Below are 15,126 nucleotides of genomic sequence, written 5' to 3' on the forward strand. Positions count from 1 at the left end.
TCTTAGCAACCACATAGCAACAATATGCATCAAGTCAAAAACAGAACACTACAGTGAAATGCATTGAAACAACCAAAAATAATAAATATATTGAAAAAAATTCCACTCTACATGGATATATACACTTGATCAGGGCTGTTCAATTAGTTTGCCATGGGGGCCAGTTCATAAAAAGCATCCCAAACGAGGAGCCAGAGATATGACTATATAAGTGATGACACAACAGCAATATAAGAGCCCATATGCTGTATTTTTGCTCCTTAAAACACCCACATTGGCTTTTTCTACATTAAAAACGTTAATATGCTGTATTTTGAAACTACATAACATCACTGCATTATACTTTTTTTACAAACATATTCAAATGTTGTATTTCGAAGCACAACAAATTAAGTGTAATGCTCAAGTAGGCTTCTTCTACATTCAGACACATTCATATGTTGTGTTTTAAACTGCGTAACAATTAGGTATGCAACGATAATAGATTTTGGTTGTGCAATTATAGTCTTAAGAATAATCATGGTTTCACGATTATTGCAATTATTATGTGTTTATTAAATTCAAAACACGACTAGTTTAGAAAATCTTTTTCTAAAAAAGTTTAGAAAAAGTGTTGTTTATTGCTACTCATTAACCAAATACAGCACAAAATGTTAATAAAAAGCAAACAAAAGTCCATTTCTCTTTTTGGACTTCAAAATAAATGAGAAAAAGTTTTTGATTTAAGCTAATAATAATAATTAAGATAATTTCACAATAAAAATAAATGGCAGAACAATTAATAAATAAATAAAAAATAAGAATAAATAAATAATAGTATTTGTCTAATGTTAATTTAAGCTAAATATTAGCTAAGAATTTAACTGAGCTGTTATTATCTGCGTTCATACTTACATAATCAATTTAAACATTTGTAAAAATTTATCTAATGTATCTTTGTTTACATTGTACTAAAAGCCACGCCAACTCTCACCACTACAACATGAGAATATTTACTGTGTGCAACTGGAGGGCGCTGAGTGCGTGCACCTCTCCCAATGTGCGTACGACTCTATTGAAAATAATGAACTTGCGTGTGAAAAAGACAAAATGTTTTCCTACTTTGTGAAGTTTGTGTAGTGTATTCAAATTTAATACTTACTCGATTAGTAGGCAATTTCAGATGCAGTATAGATTTCCAAAATTTAGCTTTGGTTTGATTTTGTTTAAAATTATACCATAACTGTTTTGTAAATATTTAACATTTTTAATATGTAGCTGGCTACTGAAGCAGTTGTAGCAATACCTAAAACAATCTAGATTGAATCTGTGCTTCAAACAACACAGACTAAATAAATTAGTAAAGGACATTTTTTAGAAAAGCTAGTGTGAAATCAGTTATTTACAGTTCACTTGAATGCTTTATTTCAGTTGTCTGTTGAACAGCTTTAACCAGCCTAAGCTGGTTGACCAGCCTGGTTTTAGAGGGGTTTTGGCCATTTCCAGACTGGTTACAGCCATTTCTCGGTCTTAGCTGGTCAGGCTGTCAAAATGTTGAGCTAAACCCAGCTTGACAAGTCTTGTTTAAGCTGGACATAGAAGGTTTTGACTGGTCTCCCATCCTGGCTAGGCTGGTCAAGCTGGTTTTAGTTGATCATCTCCCAGCCTGACCAGCTAAGACCAGGCTGGAACCAGTCTGTAAATGGGCAAAACCCCTCTAAAACCAGGCTGGTCATGCTTAATTGAAATGCATGACCGTTATGCTTGTGTCTCATGTTTTTTAAAGCTCATTTTAGTTTTTTTTTTTTTTTTTTTTTAAGCAGGTACAGAATGCAAAAATCATCTAAATCATCTAAAACTCACAGAAAGAAGAGCATAGAGATCGAGGATATTCAGACATGGCCACTGGGTGACTGTAAACTGAAACTTGCAATGCTTGTCTGAGTTTTTCTTGGTCTACTGCTTCGGAACTGACATTGAGCTGTCTTACTGCTTGTAATAGATAAAGTCTTTTCAACTTGACACAGAGTTTTAAGAATGCAGTGCTCTTGATCATGTTGCTTCAAAAACACACAAGCGTAGCTGTCACGCACTTCCATCAAGTACGTAACAATAGAAAAGTAGCACATTAGAATGGAAATGGGCATTCTATGTGAATAAGGCCTGAGGTGTGCAGTTATTTTCAGATAAACGCACATGAGTGAGTTTCTAAAAAACATCGTTAGCCAACTAACAAACATTTGCCATTACAAACATTGTTTGTTGATTTAGTGATTCCCAAATCCATTGTTCCAACAAACATTCGCAAACTGCGTCACAAACTTGTACATTTGCAACTACACCTCTAGAATTGTTGTAGTTAGAATCATAGCTCCTGGTTGTGTTCTATTCCCAATTATCCCCCCTATGCCCTATTTATTTAGAACATTCCAACAATCAAACTCCGAAGTTGTTTAATGTTTTAGAATAAAATATGGAATGTTCTCAATAATATTTTTAAAGGAAACATAGGCCCTTTATGTGCCGTTTACATTATTTCATCCTATTTAGAGCTTCATTAAGGACGTTTTCCGTTATAACTAACGTGGTTCAAACGATGGACCTGCGACAGCGAAACTTTTTCGAGAAACACTCGTCACTGCATCGTTCTATTCCCAAACAATGCATCATACTATGATCAGCCACGAGTTATGTTGTTGTTTGGGAAATTCACCCTAGCTAAAGTAGTTCCAGGCAGGTTTTTTGACCACACTACTGTTCCACATTACTACGCTGAGCAATGTCGGTTATTTCAAATGACTTCACAGCCTACAACAGTCAAAAATCGAATCAAAACAGAAGGCTTTGGATGAAATTGGTAAAAAATCTATGCTTTTGAAACTAATGAAGATAGCAGAAGTCAGTGATTTATTTGAATTATTTAGCCTGACATGTTTACTGTTCCAAAATATTTGAAATGTTTCTTAAAATAAGATGTATAGCGTTTAATTAAGCAAAAAAGTTTACACAGACATTTAAAAAGAACATATTTTAGAACTGTAATCACAATACTGTGACACTGATATTATCATCCAAGGATATCATGTGTCATTATCTTCAGAAACTAGCACTATACAGAGGACAAAAAGCTGACAAGCGTGACAAATGTCTTGAAATACTTGACAGCCGCATCACCGTCTCAGACGTCCAATATTTTCACTTATTCCTTAACTGAACATCTTTATTCATCATCCCAATGATCGCTCATGTTTTTTTTCTGATAGTAATGAGATGTTTGTGTGCTGGTGTGGGTGTGTGTGTGCGTGCGTGGTCATGTGTGTGTTCTGCAGGTAATGAAACGGAGCGGAACGGTTTGCCCTTACTGAGGGACGAGGTCAGCCCGGCCCGTTCGCCCAGCAGTGTGGTACGTTAATCTTCTTGTTTACTGCCTGCATGGAATATCACAAAATAATATTGCAGACGAGGAAAGAAAACATCCCGTCCTTGCTGTTTGAAGAACATTTCCATAACACATCTGTTATTTCACTCTGCTTAAAAGTTTACCTTTCTTTCCAAAATGCTGCTAAGTGAAAGATTAAATAACTCTCTGCAAATGTAGATGCGACGCAATTAGCGCATGTCAAAAGTCACAGTCTCACTTATTTCATTCCACTTTCCAAACTGCCGATAAAAGCTTTTAGTAAAATCAGAGCTCATGTCTCAGGCACACATCTGCCTGTATGGGTAAATATATGACAGTATATACGCATCTGTTTTAATGGGTGAATATATGACAGTAATAGCCTGTTATTCATTTGCCTATATGAGACATTTAAATATAATCCACAAAGATCTAATGCAGCTTTAATGTATTAACCTGTATTGGCCTGAAAAAACAAATAGCATTAAAGAGCCCCTATTATGTGTTTTTGAAAATGACCTACCATGTAGTGTGTAACACAGCTCTAAGTGAAGCGAAATATCCAGCTAAGGCTTAAATCTGAAAGTGCACTGTATTCAAAACGGATGATTCATTTAGAAAAGAGTCAACTCAGAGTGGTTTAAATGAATCATCTTTGTAACGAAGCCGTGTCGGCTTGAAGTCGATACAGAACTCAAGCATCGCCCATTTGTTGTGCATGCAGACCCGGGAAAATTGAAACCCGCAGCCCCACCCGCAAACACTGTAGAAAGAAAAAGCGGAAGACAAACACTATAGCAGATCCCAGATGAATCAAGTTGCGTAGACATTGTGCTCTGAAGTGAGAGGGAAAGTATGTGTTATTTTCCCTACCCAAAGATGAGGCTGTGAAGAGTCTGTGGTTAAAGTTTATTTTGGCTAAAATACCTCAGCATTATAGCCCCAGCCTTGTGCTGTGTTCCTGTCATTTTTCTGATGAGTGCTTCAACAATCTACATGCTTACAACTGAGGATTCATTGGCCATTTGTTAAAGGAAGGATTAGAAAAGACTGTTGTTGTATGGGACTTTGTTAGAGCTTGACAAGAGCTTTACAGTACACAGTTCATACTGTGTATACTTGCCTATACTGTGTATAACAATACAATTAAAACATTATAAAAATGTAACATTGAAATTTAGAAACGTATATATTACACTACTTTAAAATGTTATGTAGTAGGGCTACATAATTCTGGAAAAATTTAGATTTAAAGCCTTTTTAACCCTTTAAATGTAGAACTTTAACCCTTTATTCCCCGCAGCCAAATCTCCATCTTTTTGTGATCGTCATCTTCGGATCTTGATCAGACCTGCGCTCCGCTAGTGTCTGAAGGGAAAGCGTGTTCACATTATCATGATCTGGAACTGCATATTTGGTGATGTACCATATCGACGTCGACACGTTCAAGCGAAAGATCCGAACCAACACAATTCATTTATTCGACTCTGAGTTGACTGTTTCGTTAAAGAAGCAATATTTTTAAACATGGTGCACTTTCGGATTTAAAAATCAGCTGGATGTTTTCATTCACTTAGTGCTGTGTTACACACTGCATGGAAGGTCATCTTCAAAAACCCATAATAGGGGCTCTTTAAAACAATTATCTGCCAGTGGGGTTGTGTTTTCGCTTTGAAATTTAGATATTTGTAACAAGACGTGCAGTAAATCATATAAATTTAGTATAAATACTGTAATTAAATACAATTCTATACTATAACTATAATTCAGACTGAAAATTGCATATCATACTATGTGACTATTGTGCACATTGCGATATCAATGTTGAAGCGTTTATTGTGCATCTGTATTACATAGGTTAAGACTCGCAAAGAAAGAAAATTTGCTATTGGTAATTTGTTGCAATGAAATATCATTTCTGTTGTTATTCATTGCTCAACTCTGTGCATCATTGGGTTTGGAGGTTTAGAAGGAAAGCTGTCTTCTCCATATTTTGGATATTTTGAACTGACAACCACAGCTGACCAAACAAACCTGCTACATTTAGCTGGGTGGCTTTTGCAGTTTGCCTGAGAGTTGTGGCTGGAAGTAGCTTCATTTGTATTAAATTTTTTTTAGATTACTTAAAATATTATTATTAATTTTATTATTATTATTATTATGGTAGGACATTTTAAAGTCAATATGAAACTGCATTTGCAACCTGTTTTATTATCTTATTTTTGAAACAAGATATTCAGTGGAAATATTTCAGCTGCCATCAAGTAAGTTAAAATGTAATAATGTGCATTGATGAATTGTTCATATTACGCCCTTGGACATATGTTAGAAAAGGAAAAATGTTGATTTTAAATATATTTTAATTGGATTTTTCTTGGATTTTTACTTTTTGTTATCTCCTTTTTCTCATTTCAGTCAGAATCCAGGATGTTTATTGGTTTGGAGAAGGAGTCTTCTTCGCCCACGGAGAAGCTGGCAAGGAAAGAATCGCTTAAGGTATGATTTGCTTCCCACTCAAGACTGAGTTCCTGACCCACTTTTTTTTTCTTTTTTTTTCTTTTTTTCTTTTTTAAGCAGCAGCTCGTTCACAGTGTCACGTACAGTGCCAGTCAACAGGTGGACACTTTCAGGCACTGTTTTTAACTAAACAGTGAAAACAAATGTATCAAAATATGTAATTAGATTTTTTTTTTCTTGCTTAAACGTCTACCAGTTTTCTAGATACTACTAACTTTTATAGATACTAATATAGACTGCAATTTATAGATTACTAATTTTATAGATACTAATAACTTGGGGTGTAACAGATCATGGTTGGTCCTTGATTTTTATGGATCACAACCCACTGTTCAGAACACATGTGACCCTCCAGATTTATATTTTTTTCTTGTAGATTAATTTTAAATTTGTCACTATTGCAGAGATATCGTCTCTCGCCTCATTCAAATCACAAAATATAAATTTTTGACTGAAATGAGAAAAAGGAGATAACAAAAGGAGAAAAAAAATCCAATTAAAATGTATTTAAAATCAACATAAAATATAATGGTGATGAAAGAAGTTGTGTTTGGTTATTCGGGATGTGCTGGGTTTCTTAGGTTATTAGGTGTTATTAAGGTGTTTTCTGTCAGTACAGTTTAGCCTGCATTAATGCATGGTTTTTCATTAAAAGATCTGGATCTCAACACCCACGCAACATAAATTATAAATGATGGTGATTTGCATATGTTTATTATTCCTTAAAATTGCTGCGTTTAAATTGGTGTTTGAAAAACGCAAAAAATCAAGAAATAGTTTCAGTCTTTAGTCCTTTGAGTTGGTTTTGAAGTTACAAATAGTCAAATAACACAGAAGTACTGGGATAACGTTTTATACTTTATATAAAACCACTGATGTTTATGATGTGCTCAAAAATGAAAGTTGTAGGCAGCAATTACATAACCAGCCATCAAAAATATATGCCACTGAATAATTCTTCATATATGATTATCTAGCAATGAAACGTGAAGTTGTGAGTTAATAACTTAATCATTTATTGAAAATGAGACTAAAAATAAATATGGGTTGTACAAATTATAATATTAAATGTAAACATTTAGCATAATCAGCAACAGTAGTAGTAACAGTGAATTTTTCACAGTACTGAATATTTTACTATTTATTTTTGTTCAGCTGATTAATTATTTATTTTATTTAATGAAACCAAAGGTTTCTTGCAGTACTGTAATTTGTAATAAATGAAAAGCAAATGCCATTTGTCTCATCTTTTTGGCTGATCCGAAAAATGATCCAACCCGTGACTAAGAAACCATAATGTGATCCGAACTGTGAGATTTGTGATCTGTTACACCACTACTAATAACAGTTATATTTGCAGTATAATAATAACAATAATCATAATAATTATATATACTTTTATAGTAACTAAAAAAACTGTAATAGTAAATAAGTAAAATACAATAGTGATGAAATTAGAATTTTTGGGTTGCGAAAATGACTGCAATGAAGTTGAAAATGTTAAATAAAGTACATTTATAGAGCTAAATTTGACTTAAATGTGAATTAAAGTAGACTATTTATTCAAGCTCCTTTTTCAAAGCTAAAGTTTTTTTTTTTTCTTCTGTTGTTATTTTGGAAAATATTGCTAATCAATAATCTGATCTTCCCATTTACTTCTATTCATTCATTCATTTTCTTTTTGGCATAGTCCCTTTAATAATCTGGGGTTGCCACAGCGGTATGAACCACCAACTTATCCAGCATATGTTTTATGCAGCGTATGCCCTTCCAGCTGCAACCCATACACACTCATTCACACACATGCACTACGGACAATTTTAGCATACCTAATTCACCTATAGCACATGTCTTTGGACTTGTGGGGGGAAACCGGAGGACCCGGAGGAAACCAAATAACTGTAATCAATTAAAAAATGAAATGAAAATAGTTTAAAATAAAGTACAAAATTGCTAGAACTAAGTATGACACTGGAAAACAAATTTAGTCATACGTATACTTTTTATTTTTGTTTTAACTAAGATTCATCTGAAAGCAGAATAATTCAGCTTTCCATTGATGTACTGTTTGTTAATACTTGATCAAATTTAAGAATTCAATTTTATGAAATTGGTCAATTTCACTATTTTAAAATCTATAATCTTGAGGGTTCAAAATAATTGAAATACAGAGAAATATTTTGATATATTTACAGTAGGACATTTACTAAATATCTTCATGAAATACGATCTTTACTTAATATCCTATTGATTTTTGGTATAAAAGAAAAAAGACGGGTTTGTGTAACAAATGTAAAGTAAAAATTTGAATAAAACATTTAAAAAGACAATCGAATAATAATAATAATAATAATAATAATAATAATAATAATAATGATGATGATGATGATAATGATGATGATGATGATAAAAATTATAAAAATAATAATAATAATAATGGTGTCAAGGTTGCACAGTGAGTAGCACTGTCGCGTCTCGGCTAGGTCAGTTTCTGTGTGGAGTTTTGCATGTTCTATCCGTGTTCGTGTGGGTTTCCTCCGGGTGCTCCAGTTTCCTCTTCAAGTCCAAAGACATGTGGTATAGGTGAATTGAGTAAAGGCTAAAATTGTCCTTAGTTTATGTGATGTTTCCCTGTGATTGGTTGCAGCTGGAAGTCCATTCGCTGTGTAAAACATAGGCTGGATAAGTTGGCTGTTCGCTTTGCTGTGATGACCCTAGATTAACAAATGGACTAAGCCAAAAAGATAATGAATGATTAATAATAATAATAATAATAATAATAATAATAATAATAACAATAATAATAATAATAATGAAAAAAGTACATAATGCAATTTCTCAAAACATGGGTTCATAATTAAAAACCTATAAATATTATAATAGTACATACAAATTCTAAAAAATAAAAAAAACCAGATCCAGTGACAAATAATATTTCATCTCTGGTCATGAATATGCTCAATTTAAATAATAATGTAAAAAAAATATTTTTGTGAGAATTTAAAATAAGCTCTCCATGATCTACAATAATACCATAAAATGTGAGATTTAAAGATGCAGCAGTCGTTCAGTAGTTTCTTTCTTCTCGCATCTGTTTCATTTGCTGATCTGTAGCACTCGTGAATAGCGCGCTCTAGTGTTTAACTAGGATTATAAATATTTTTCATATCTTGCAACCCACATGCGCCCCCTAGCTGCTTTAAATCGCATAAAACCTTGACTTTTGATGTTGTAGGTTCAGAAAAAGAACTATCGGCAGGAGAAGAAGAGGGTTGCCAAAGAACTCTTTAGTGCACTTAAGGATCCAAGTGTGGTTATTATGTCCAACTGGCTAAAGGTTGGTCAGATTCATTGTTTTTTATTTGAACAAGCTAAAATCCTTTCATAGTAGTTTTAAAGATGTGTTTTTTTTTTTGTTTTTTTTTTTTGGATGTTTTAGATTCGGGGAACATTGAAGAGTTGGACAAAGTTATGGTGCGTCCTGAGGCCTGGCATCCTCATTATTTACAAAACACCTGGTTCAGATCACTGGGTCGGGACGATTCTTCTCAATGCCTGCAAACTTATTGAAAGACCATCAAAGAAGGACGGGTTCTGCTTCAAACTCTACCATCCAATGGACAAGTCAATTTGGGCCATGAAGGTTAGACAGGAGCACCTCTGGAATGATTTATGGCATGCAGTATAATAAGTTTTTAAATCTTTTTCATGATGACACTACGTAATATTTTTCTAGATATTTTTAAAGATACTAGTCTTAAAGTGCAGCTTAAAGTGCAATTTAAAGGCTTAACTAGGTTATTTAGGCAAGATAAGGTAATTAACAATGACTGTATAAAAATATGCAACAGCAACTTTTTTCATTGAACGATTTGAATGCAAAACGCCTCATGATGGGCACAAACCGTCGCAAAAAAACTGCTGAAATTGTTGCCTGGGCATGTGCAGAAGGACTACCTTATGGAGCCAGAGGCGGAGCTCCAAAATCAAACTTCCAACCAAACACTTGTACATCCTGCACCATATCTGCACTGTAACAAAGGCTCACTAAAATAAATTCAGGCACTTACATTTAAAAACACTTAATAGTATACGATTTAATAAAGACTGTGATGTCTGTGAAAGCTGTTTTTTAAGAATTTAATAAAAACAATATAAGTTAGACTGCTAAATAAATGATCTTTCACACACTCTAGCCTAAATTAGACTAAGCTACTGTATGATGAGCACAAAAAAAATCTCTTATAATAGGTTGTTGGTATTTGTTATCTTTATCGCGGTAGAGAATTTGAACAATAACATATAAATAAAACATACATTTTTAGAAATATCATTATTATTAATTAACAACAGGACCAAAAATATACACACCATGGGTAGCTATTTGCCACGCGGGAACAATTGTGCTTAAAAGATAAACACAACAAGATTTCTAAATATTAACAGGATATTTACACATCCTGACCCTGCACTATATAAAATAATGCTTATCAATTTGTACAATAAACTTAGCAGTATTAATATTATAATTAATATGCTGCTGCAAAATCGCTTGTACATTAGCATTTTCTTCTTTGCCTCTATTTTGCATTTGGTTTATTGAATGCCTTAATATCTGGCAAAGAGGAATTTACATTAATTTTAATGTTTTTTAGATGGTTTTAAATAAAAAAGCTAATGAAAAATGATGATGTATATAAATAATTTCTAACATTAACAGCTCTATTTGTTAAATAAGAGCATTAATATTTTTAAACAGCAAATTCAGTAGATTAGCTCAATAACTTGCCAAAAGTCAAAATGTCAGAGACGTTCTGTAAATCAAGTTCAAATATCCTTACAGGAGATCTATATGTACACAGGCTTACATTAGTTTTGTCTTCCTAATTATTTTTTCAGACCCATAAAAAGAATTACTGCTAGATAGCGATCACCTATTTTTCCTTGTCATAGCTAATGTATCAGCAAACAGCTAAGATAAAGCCCACACTTTACCAAATAAACAGTGATCTGTCAGATCCTGTATGTCGGGAAGTATTGTTTACTGCTGAACTCATTTTCTCATGGTAAAGTAACACAAAAAATCAAACATTGGTGCTTTAATCTCCTCCTGAAGCTCTGACAGTCTGCTTAAAGTAGCTATCAATCACAGCTGTCAAACACAATGACACACCATATGTTTAGAGCATTAAATTACTGGCTAAAAACATACTTCTTACAAAACTGAACATCTGAACCTATTTCAGCTTGATTACCAGTGCCTTACTTGACCAAAACCATGTTTTGGGACATTTTATTGCAAGTGTAATTCATTTTTATTTATTTTTTTTGGGTTCAAGTCTCGTTCGCTAACATGGAAAAGGTGGGCTTTATGACTTGTACTGCAGCCAGCCCACAGGGGGGCAATCTAACAGCCGGTAGAGTCACTCAAAAGCAAGCGTGTTGCACACTTAGGGCTTTATTTTGATGATCCATGCACAAAGTGCAAAGCGCAGACGCAAACGCATTAGGGGCGTGTCAAAATCCACTTTTGCTAATATAAGGATGGAAAAATCCACTTTGTGCCGTGGCGCATGGTCTAAAAGAGTTGAGCTTATTTTCTTAATGAGTTATAGGTGTGTTTTGAGAATAAACCAATCAGAGTCTCATCTCCCATTTCCTTTAAGAGTCAGTTGCGTCGCGCCATGGTCCATTTGCTATTTACATGACGACTTTATAAGTGGACAAACTGAGCGTTTCACTAGCAAGAAAACAGTTAAACAGAGCATCTGCAGAGAATGAGAATGAGATATAAGGCCTCCTCATTATCTACTTTTACTTTCGCTCTTGTGAATAGGGAAACCTTGTATGCCCAGACATCAATTAGCCTATGAATAATTAATTTCATTTGTTAGGCACAAAGATTTGTTTCAAAACTATTTCTAAATTCAGTTCTAATTTCCAGCAAATGAATAAATGAACAATAATAATCAAGTGTGCTCAAAAAACAGTGTTACATCCTAAAACACATGTTGTGCCCCATATGGTCTAAAACCTGACAGGTGGGCAAATCTAAGCTTGTTTTGAATAAAACAAATATAAATATGGATATAATAAATAATACTGCTAATAATGATAACATTATACAAAAGCAAATTGGTATGGATAAACTGAAAAAGCCTCCCGAGATGAAGAAGGCATGAAGGCTTTTTATAGATAGGCTAGAAAATAATATGTTTTGTAGTATTTTAATCCTTTATATTTATATCATATATATATATATATATATATATATATATATATATATATATATATATATATATATATATATTCTTATTATAGCCTATATATATTCTTAAGATTTTAATTCTTTTTCATATGGACAGATATTTGCATATTACTCTACATCTTGTGTGAATTAAGCAGTGTGTAAGTGAGACACACAACAAACGTGCTTTGCTCCGGACAATAGATCGGCTTTGTTCTGGTCTATTGAAAAATCTATTATAGTTTCTCAAAATAGCAACACGCCAGCAATACACCTCAACACGCCTTCCTTTTTAGACCAGAACGCCTATGGGCGCACATATGAGAGCAAATGCATTTGCTATTTAAACAGCATGGTGCAAAACGTCAAAACGACTCTGGCGCCAAGCTGAAACTAGCAAACAACAATTGCGTCGAGCCTTGCGCCTCATTGCGCTGGGTGTGTGATAGGGCCCTTGGTAATTAGGCAAATCCAGTGGTGGAAAGAGTACTGAAAAAATATTCTTAAGTAAAAGTACCAATACTTGCCTGAAACTGTAGTGCAAGTAGAGTAAAAGTATCTGTTGAGAATATTACTCAAAGTATGATTAAAAAGTAGACTTTTTAAAGGTATTTAAGAATAGTGAGTATGACACTGTTAAAAGCTGCTGCATTTACATGTAATTTGTATGTGCGATTTGTTCGGACAGGATCACAGAACTGATTTTTTAAATCCCCATAGACAGGAAAAAAAGTAGTGACAGCAGCTTGAAGGAAAGTACCGAGACAGCACTAAAAGTGTACTCAAGGGAAAGTAAAAGTACACATTTTTAAAACTACTTAGTAAATTACAATTTCTGAGAAAAAAACTACTTCATTACAGTAATTTGAGTATTTGTAATTGGTTTCTTTACACCACTGGGCAAATCATTGTATATTGATGGTTTGTTCTGTAGATAATCAAAAACAATTGTTTAAGGAGGCTACTAACATTTTGACCTTAAAATGTTTTTATTTTATTTTATTTTTTGTAAATTAAAGCTGCTTTTATTCTAGCCAAAATAAAACAAATAAGACTCTCTCCAGAAGAAAAAATATTTTAGGAATAACTGAAAAATTCCTTCCTCTGTCAAACATCATTTGGGAAATATTTAAAAAAAAAGACAACAACAATTCACAGGAGGGCAAAAAATTTTGACTTCAACTGTAAGCTTGGCTTTATTTTGGGCGAATTTATTGGTGTTTGTGTTTTATTTTCAGGGACCTGAAGGAGAAACGGTTGGCTCCATCACACAGCCCTTGCCTAGTAATTATTTGATCTTCAGGGCGGCATCTGAATCTGATGGTGAGCATTTGTATTCTATAAAAGTTAACTCGCACTGCACCAACTGAAGCAAAAAAGTGTCATCCCATAACATTTGTTTTACCTTATTTGTATATTGAAAATGTTATTGAATGTATGAGGTTTTATTATTTCCACATGAGGGTAACAAATCTGACATGGTGGTTAACTAAACTCACAATGAAAACTCCATTAAAGGGCACCTATGATGAAAATCATCTTTTGTAAGCTGTTTAGACAGAACTGTGTGTAGGTATTGTGTGTCCACAGTCATATTGGAGCGATATAAACACAATAAGTCTCTTTTTTTTAAATTTTCTGAAATTTAAATCCCTCTCATTTTTAGGCCCACTGCAACTTGATGTAGGAGAACGGCTTCCCCGGCCACCGAATTGATTGATAACCCCGTATTAACATGTCTTTGTAGAAATGCGTATCAAGAATAAGTTTTACAAGTTTAAAATGTTTTTAAAACAATGCAATTGATGTAATACATCGCCATTATGAAGGACACGGAATGACAAATGAAGAATTCAATTATCAATTTAATAATTGTAGCATTAAAATGTGTATAAATAAATCACAAATAAGGTGGATAATTAATGAACAAATAAATAGACATATTTAAATGTTTATAAATAATTTTAAAATAACTTTTAATTGTATAAATAAATTGACAATTTTAAAAATGTTTATTTAATTCATGTTTTAAAACACTGATTAATCAAACAATAAAAACAAATATTTACAGATCATTAAAAAATGCATTTAAATGCACAATTTAAAAAAGCTCTTTAAAAAGGCATTTGGCAAATGCTTTTCTCTCTCTATTTGCTACTTGCTTTTCTTTTCCTTTAGCTACATGCTCGAGTTGAAAATAAATCAAGTTAAAAAAAGCCATTGGACAGTCCACAGGTGGGAGCAACCAATCAACTTTCACCTGAGTCGAGCTGAACCCTCTTTCGCTTGAAATGCGCACTGTTATTGGACAGAGAGAAAACCATAGGTCATTTTAGCGGGAGTTTAAAGATCAGCAAAGCGACTCAAATGTCAGGGATTTGTTAGCTTTAGCTGGCTTCTGTGAAAAAAAATTCTCATCTGGATTATCACTGGCTGTATAGAAAGGTTTTACAGTTGAAGGGTGACTGTGGTCAAGTGAGCTAAGTGAAAAGCACCCGGTTGTTTTAGCCAACGTAAAAAAAAAAAAAAATTTTTGGCCGCTCAGAAACTGTGAATAACAGAACACTAAAGATTTGATCTGAGCACAAATACCACTTCGTCATTATATGCACTTTGTCATTATATATCACAGCCCCACGCTGCATGATGATGAAATATTAAATAATAATAAAACAAATAACAAAGGAAAGCACCAAAATAACAGGGTCTGGTTTATTCGTAATTACAAAATAAGAGCCTTTCAAATCTTATTGATAGAAAGTACTGCTTTCTCTCTGTATTCAAAAATGTATACAAATTAAACTGGTTGATATCACAAGGCAGGCTCACTTTAGATTGATAGTTCACCTTGTCATCGTGTCAAGTAAATCCTCTTTTCACATATGGCTGATGTGTAAATATAATAAAATAAGTTACACATTTTACCTCTTCCCAACAAGGACAAACACAAACAATAAATAAATCATGATTAATTATTGTCATG

General features: G+C 33.3%; 3 protein-coding genes across 4 annotated transcripts in view; 1 reads left to right on the top strand and 2 right to left on the bottom strand.

Annotated features, from left to right (window-relative positions):
* LOC147830877 (uncharacterized) overlaps positions 1-15,126 on the bottom strand; it is a 187,132-nt gene that overhangs the window by 163,292 nt on the left and 8,714 nt on the right. The gene's annotated exons all lie outside the window — the stretch shown is intronic.
* The window catches only part of osbpl5 (oxysterol binding protein-like 5), a 95,802-nt gene that overhangs the window by 45,658 nt on the left and 35,018 nt on the right, over positions 1-15,126 (top strand). For both annotated transcript variants that reach the window (XM_087312366.1, XM_087312365.1), the window contains 5 exons: positions 3,309-3,382; positions 5,795-5,875; positions 9,132-9,233; positions 9,336-9,539; positions 13,382-13,466. In XM_087312366.1, the coding sequence (XP_087168492.1) occupies positions 3,309-3,382; positions 5,795-5,875; positions 9,132-9,233; positions 9,336-9,539; positions 13,382-13,466 (546 nt within the window). The remainder of the gene's footprint in view (positions 1-3,308; positions 3,383-5,794; positions 5,876-9,131; positions 9,234-9,335; positions 9,540-13,381; positions 13,467-15,126) is intronic.
* The window catches only part of LOC147837707 (uncharacterized), an 838,558-nt gene that overhangs the window by 3,417 nt on the left and 820,015 nt on the right, over positions 1-15,126 (bottom strand). The gene's annotated exons all lie outside the window — the stretch shown is intronic.

Source organism: Danio rerio, chromosome 25 (assembly GCF_052040795.2).
Source record: "Danio rerio strain M-AB ecotype USA chromosome 25, GRCz13ab, whole genome shotgun sequence".
Taxonomy (NCBI): Eukaryota; Metazoa; Chordata; class Actinopteri; order Cypriniformes; family Danionidae; genus Danio; species Danio rerio.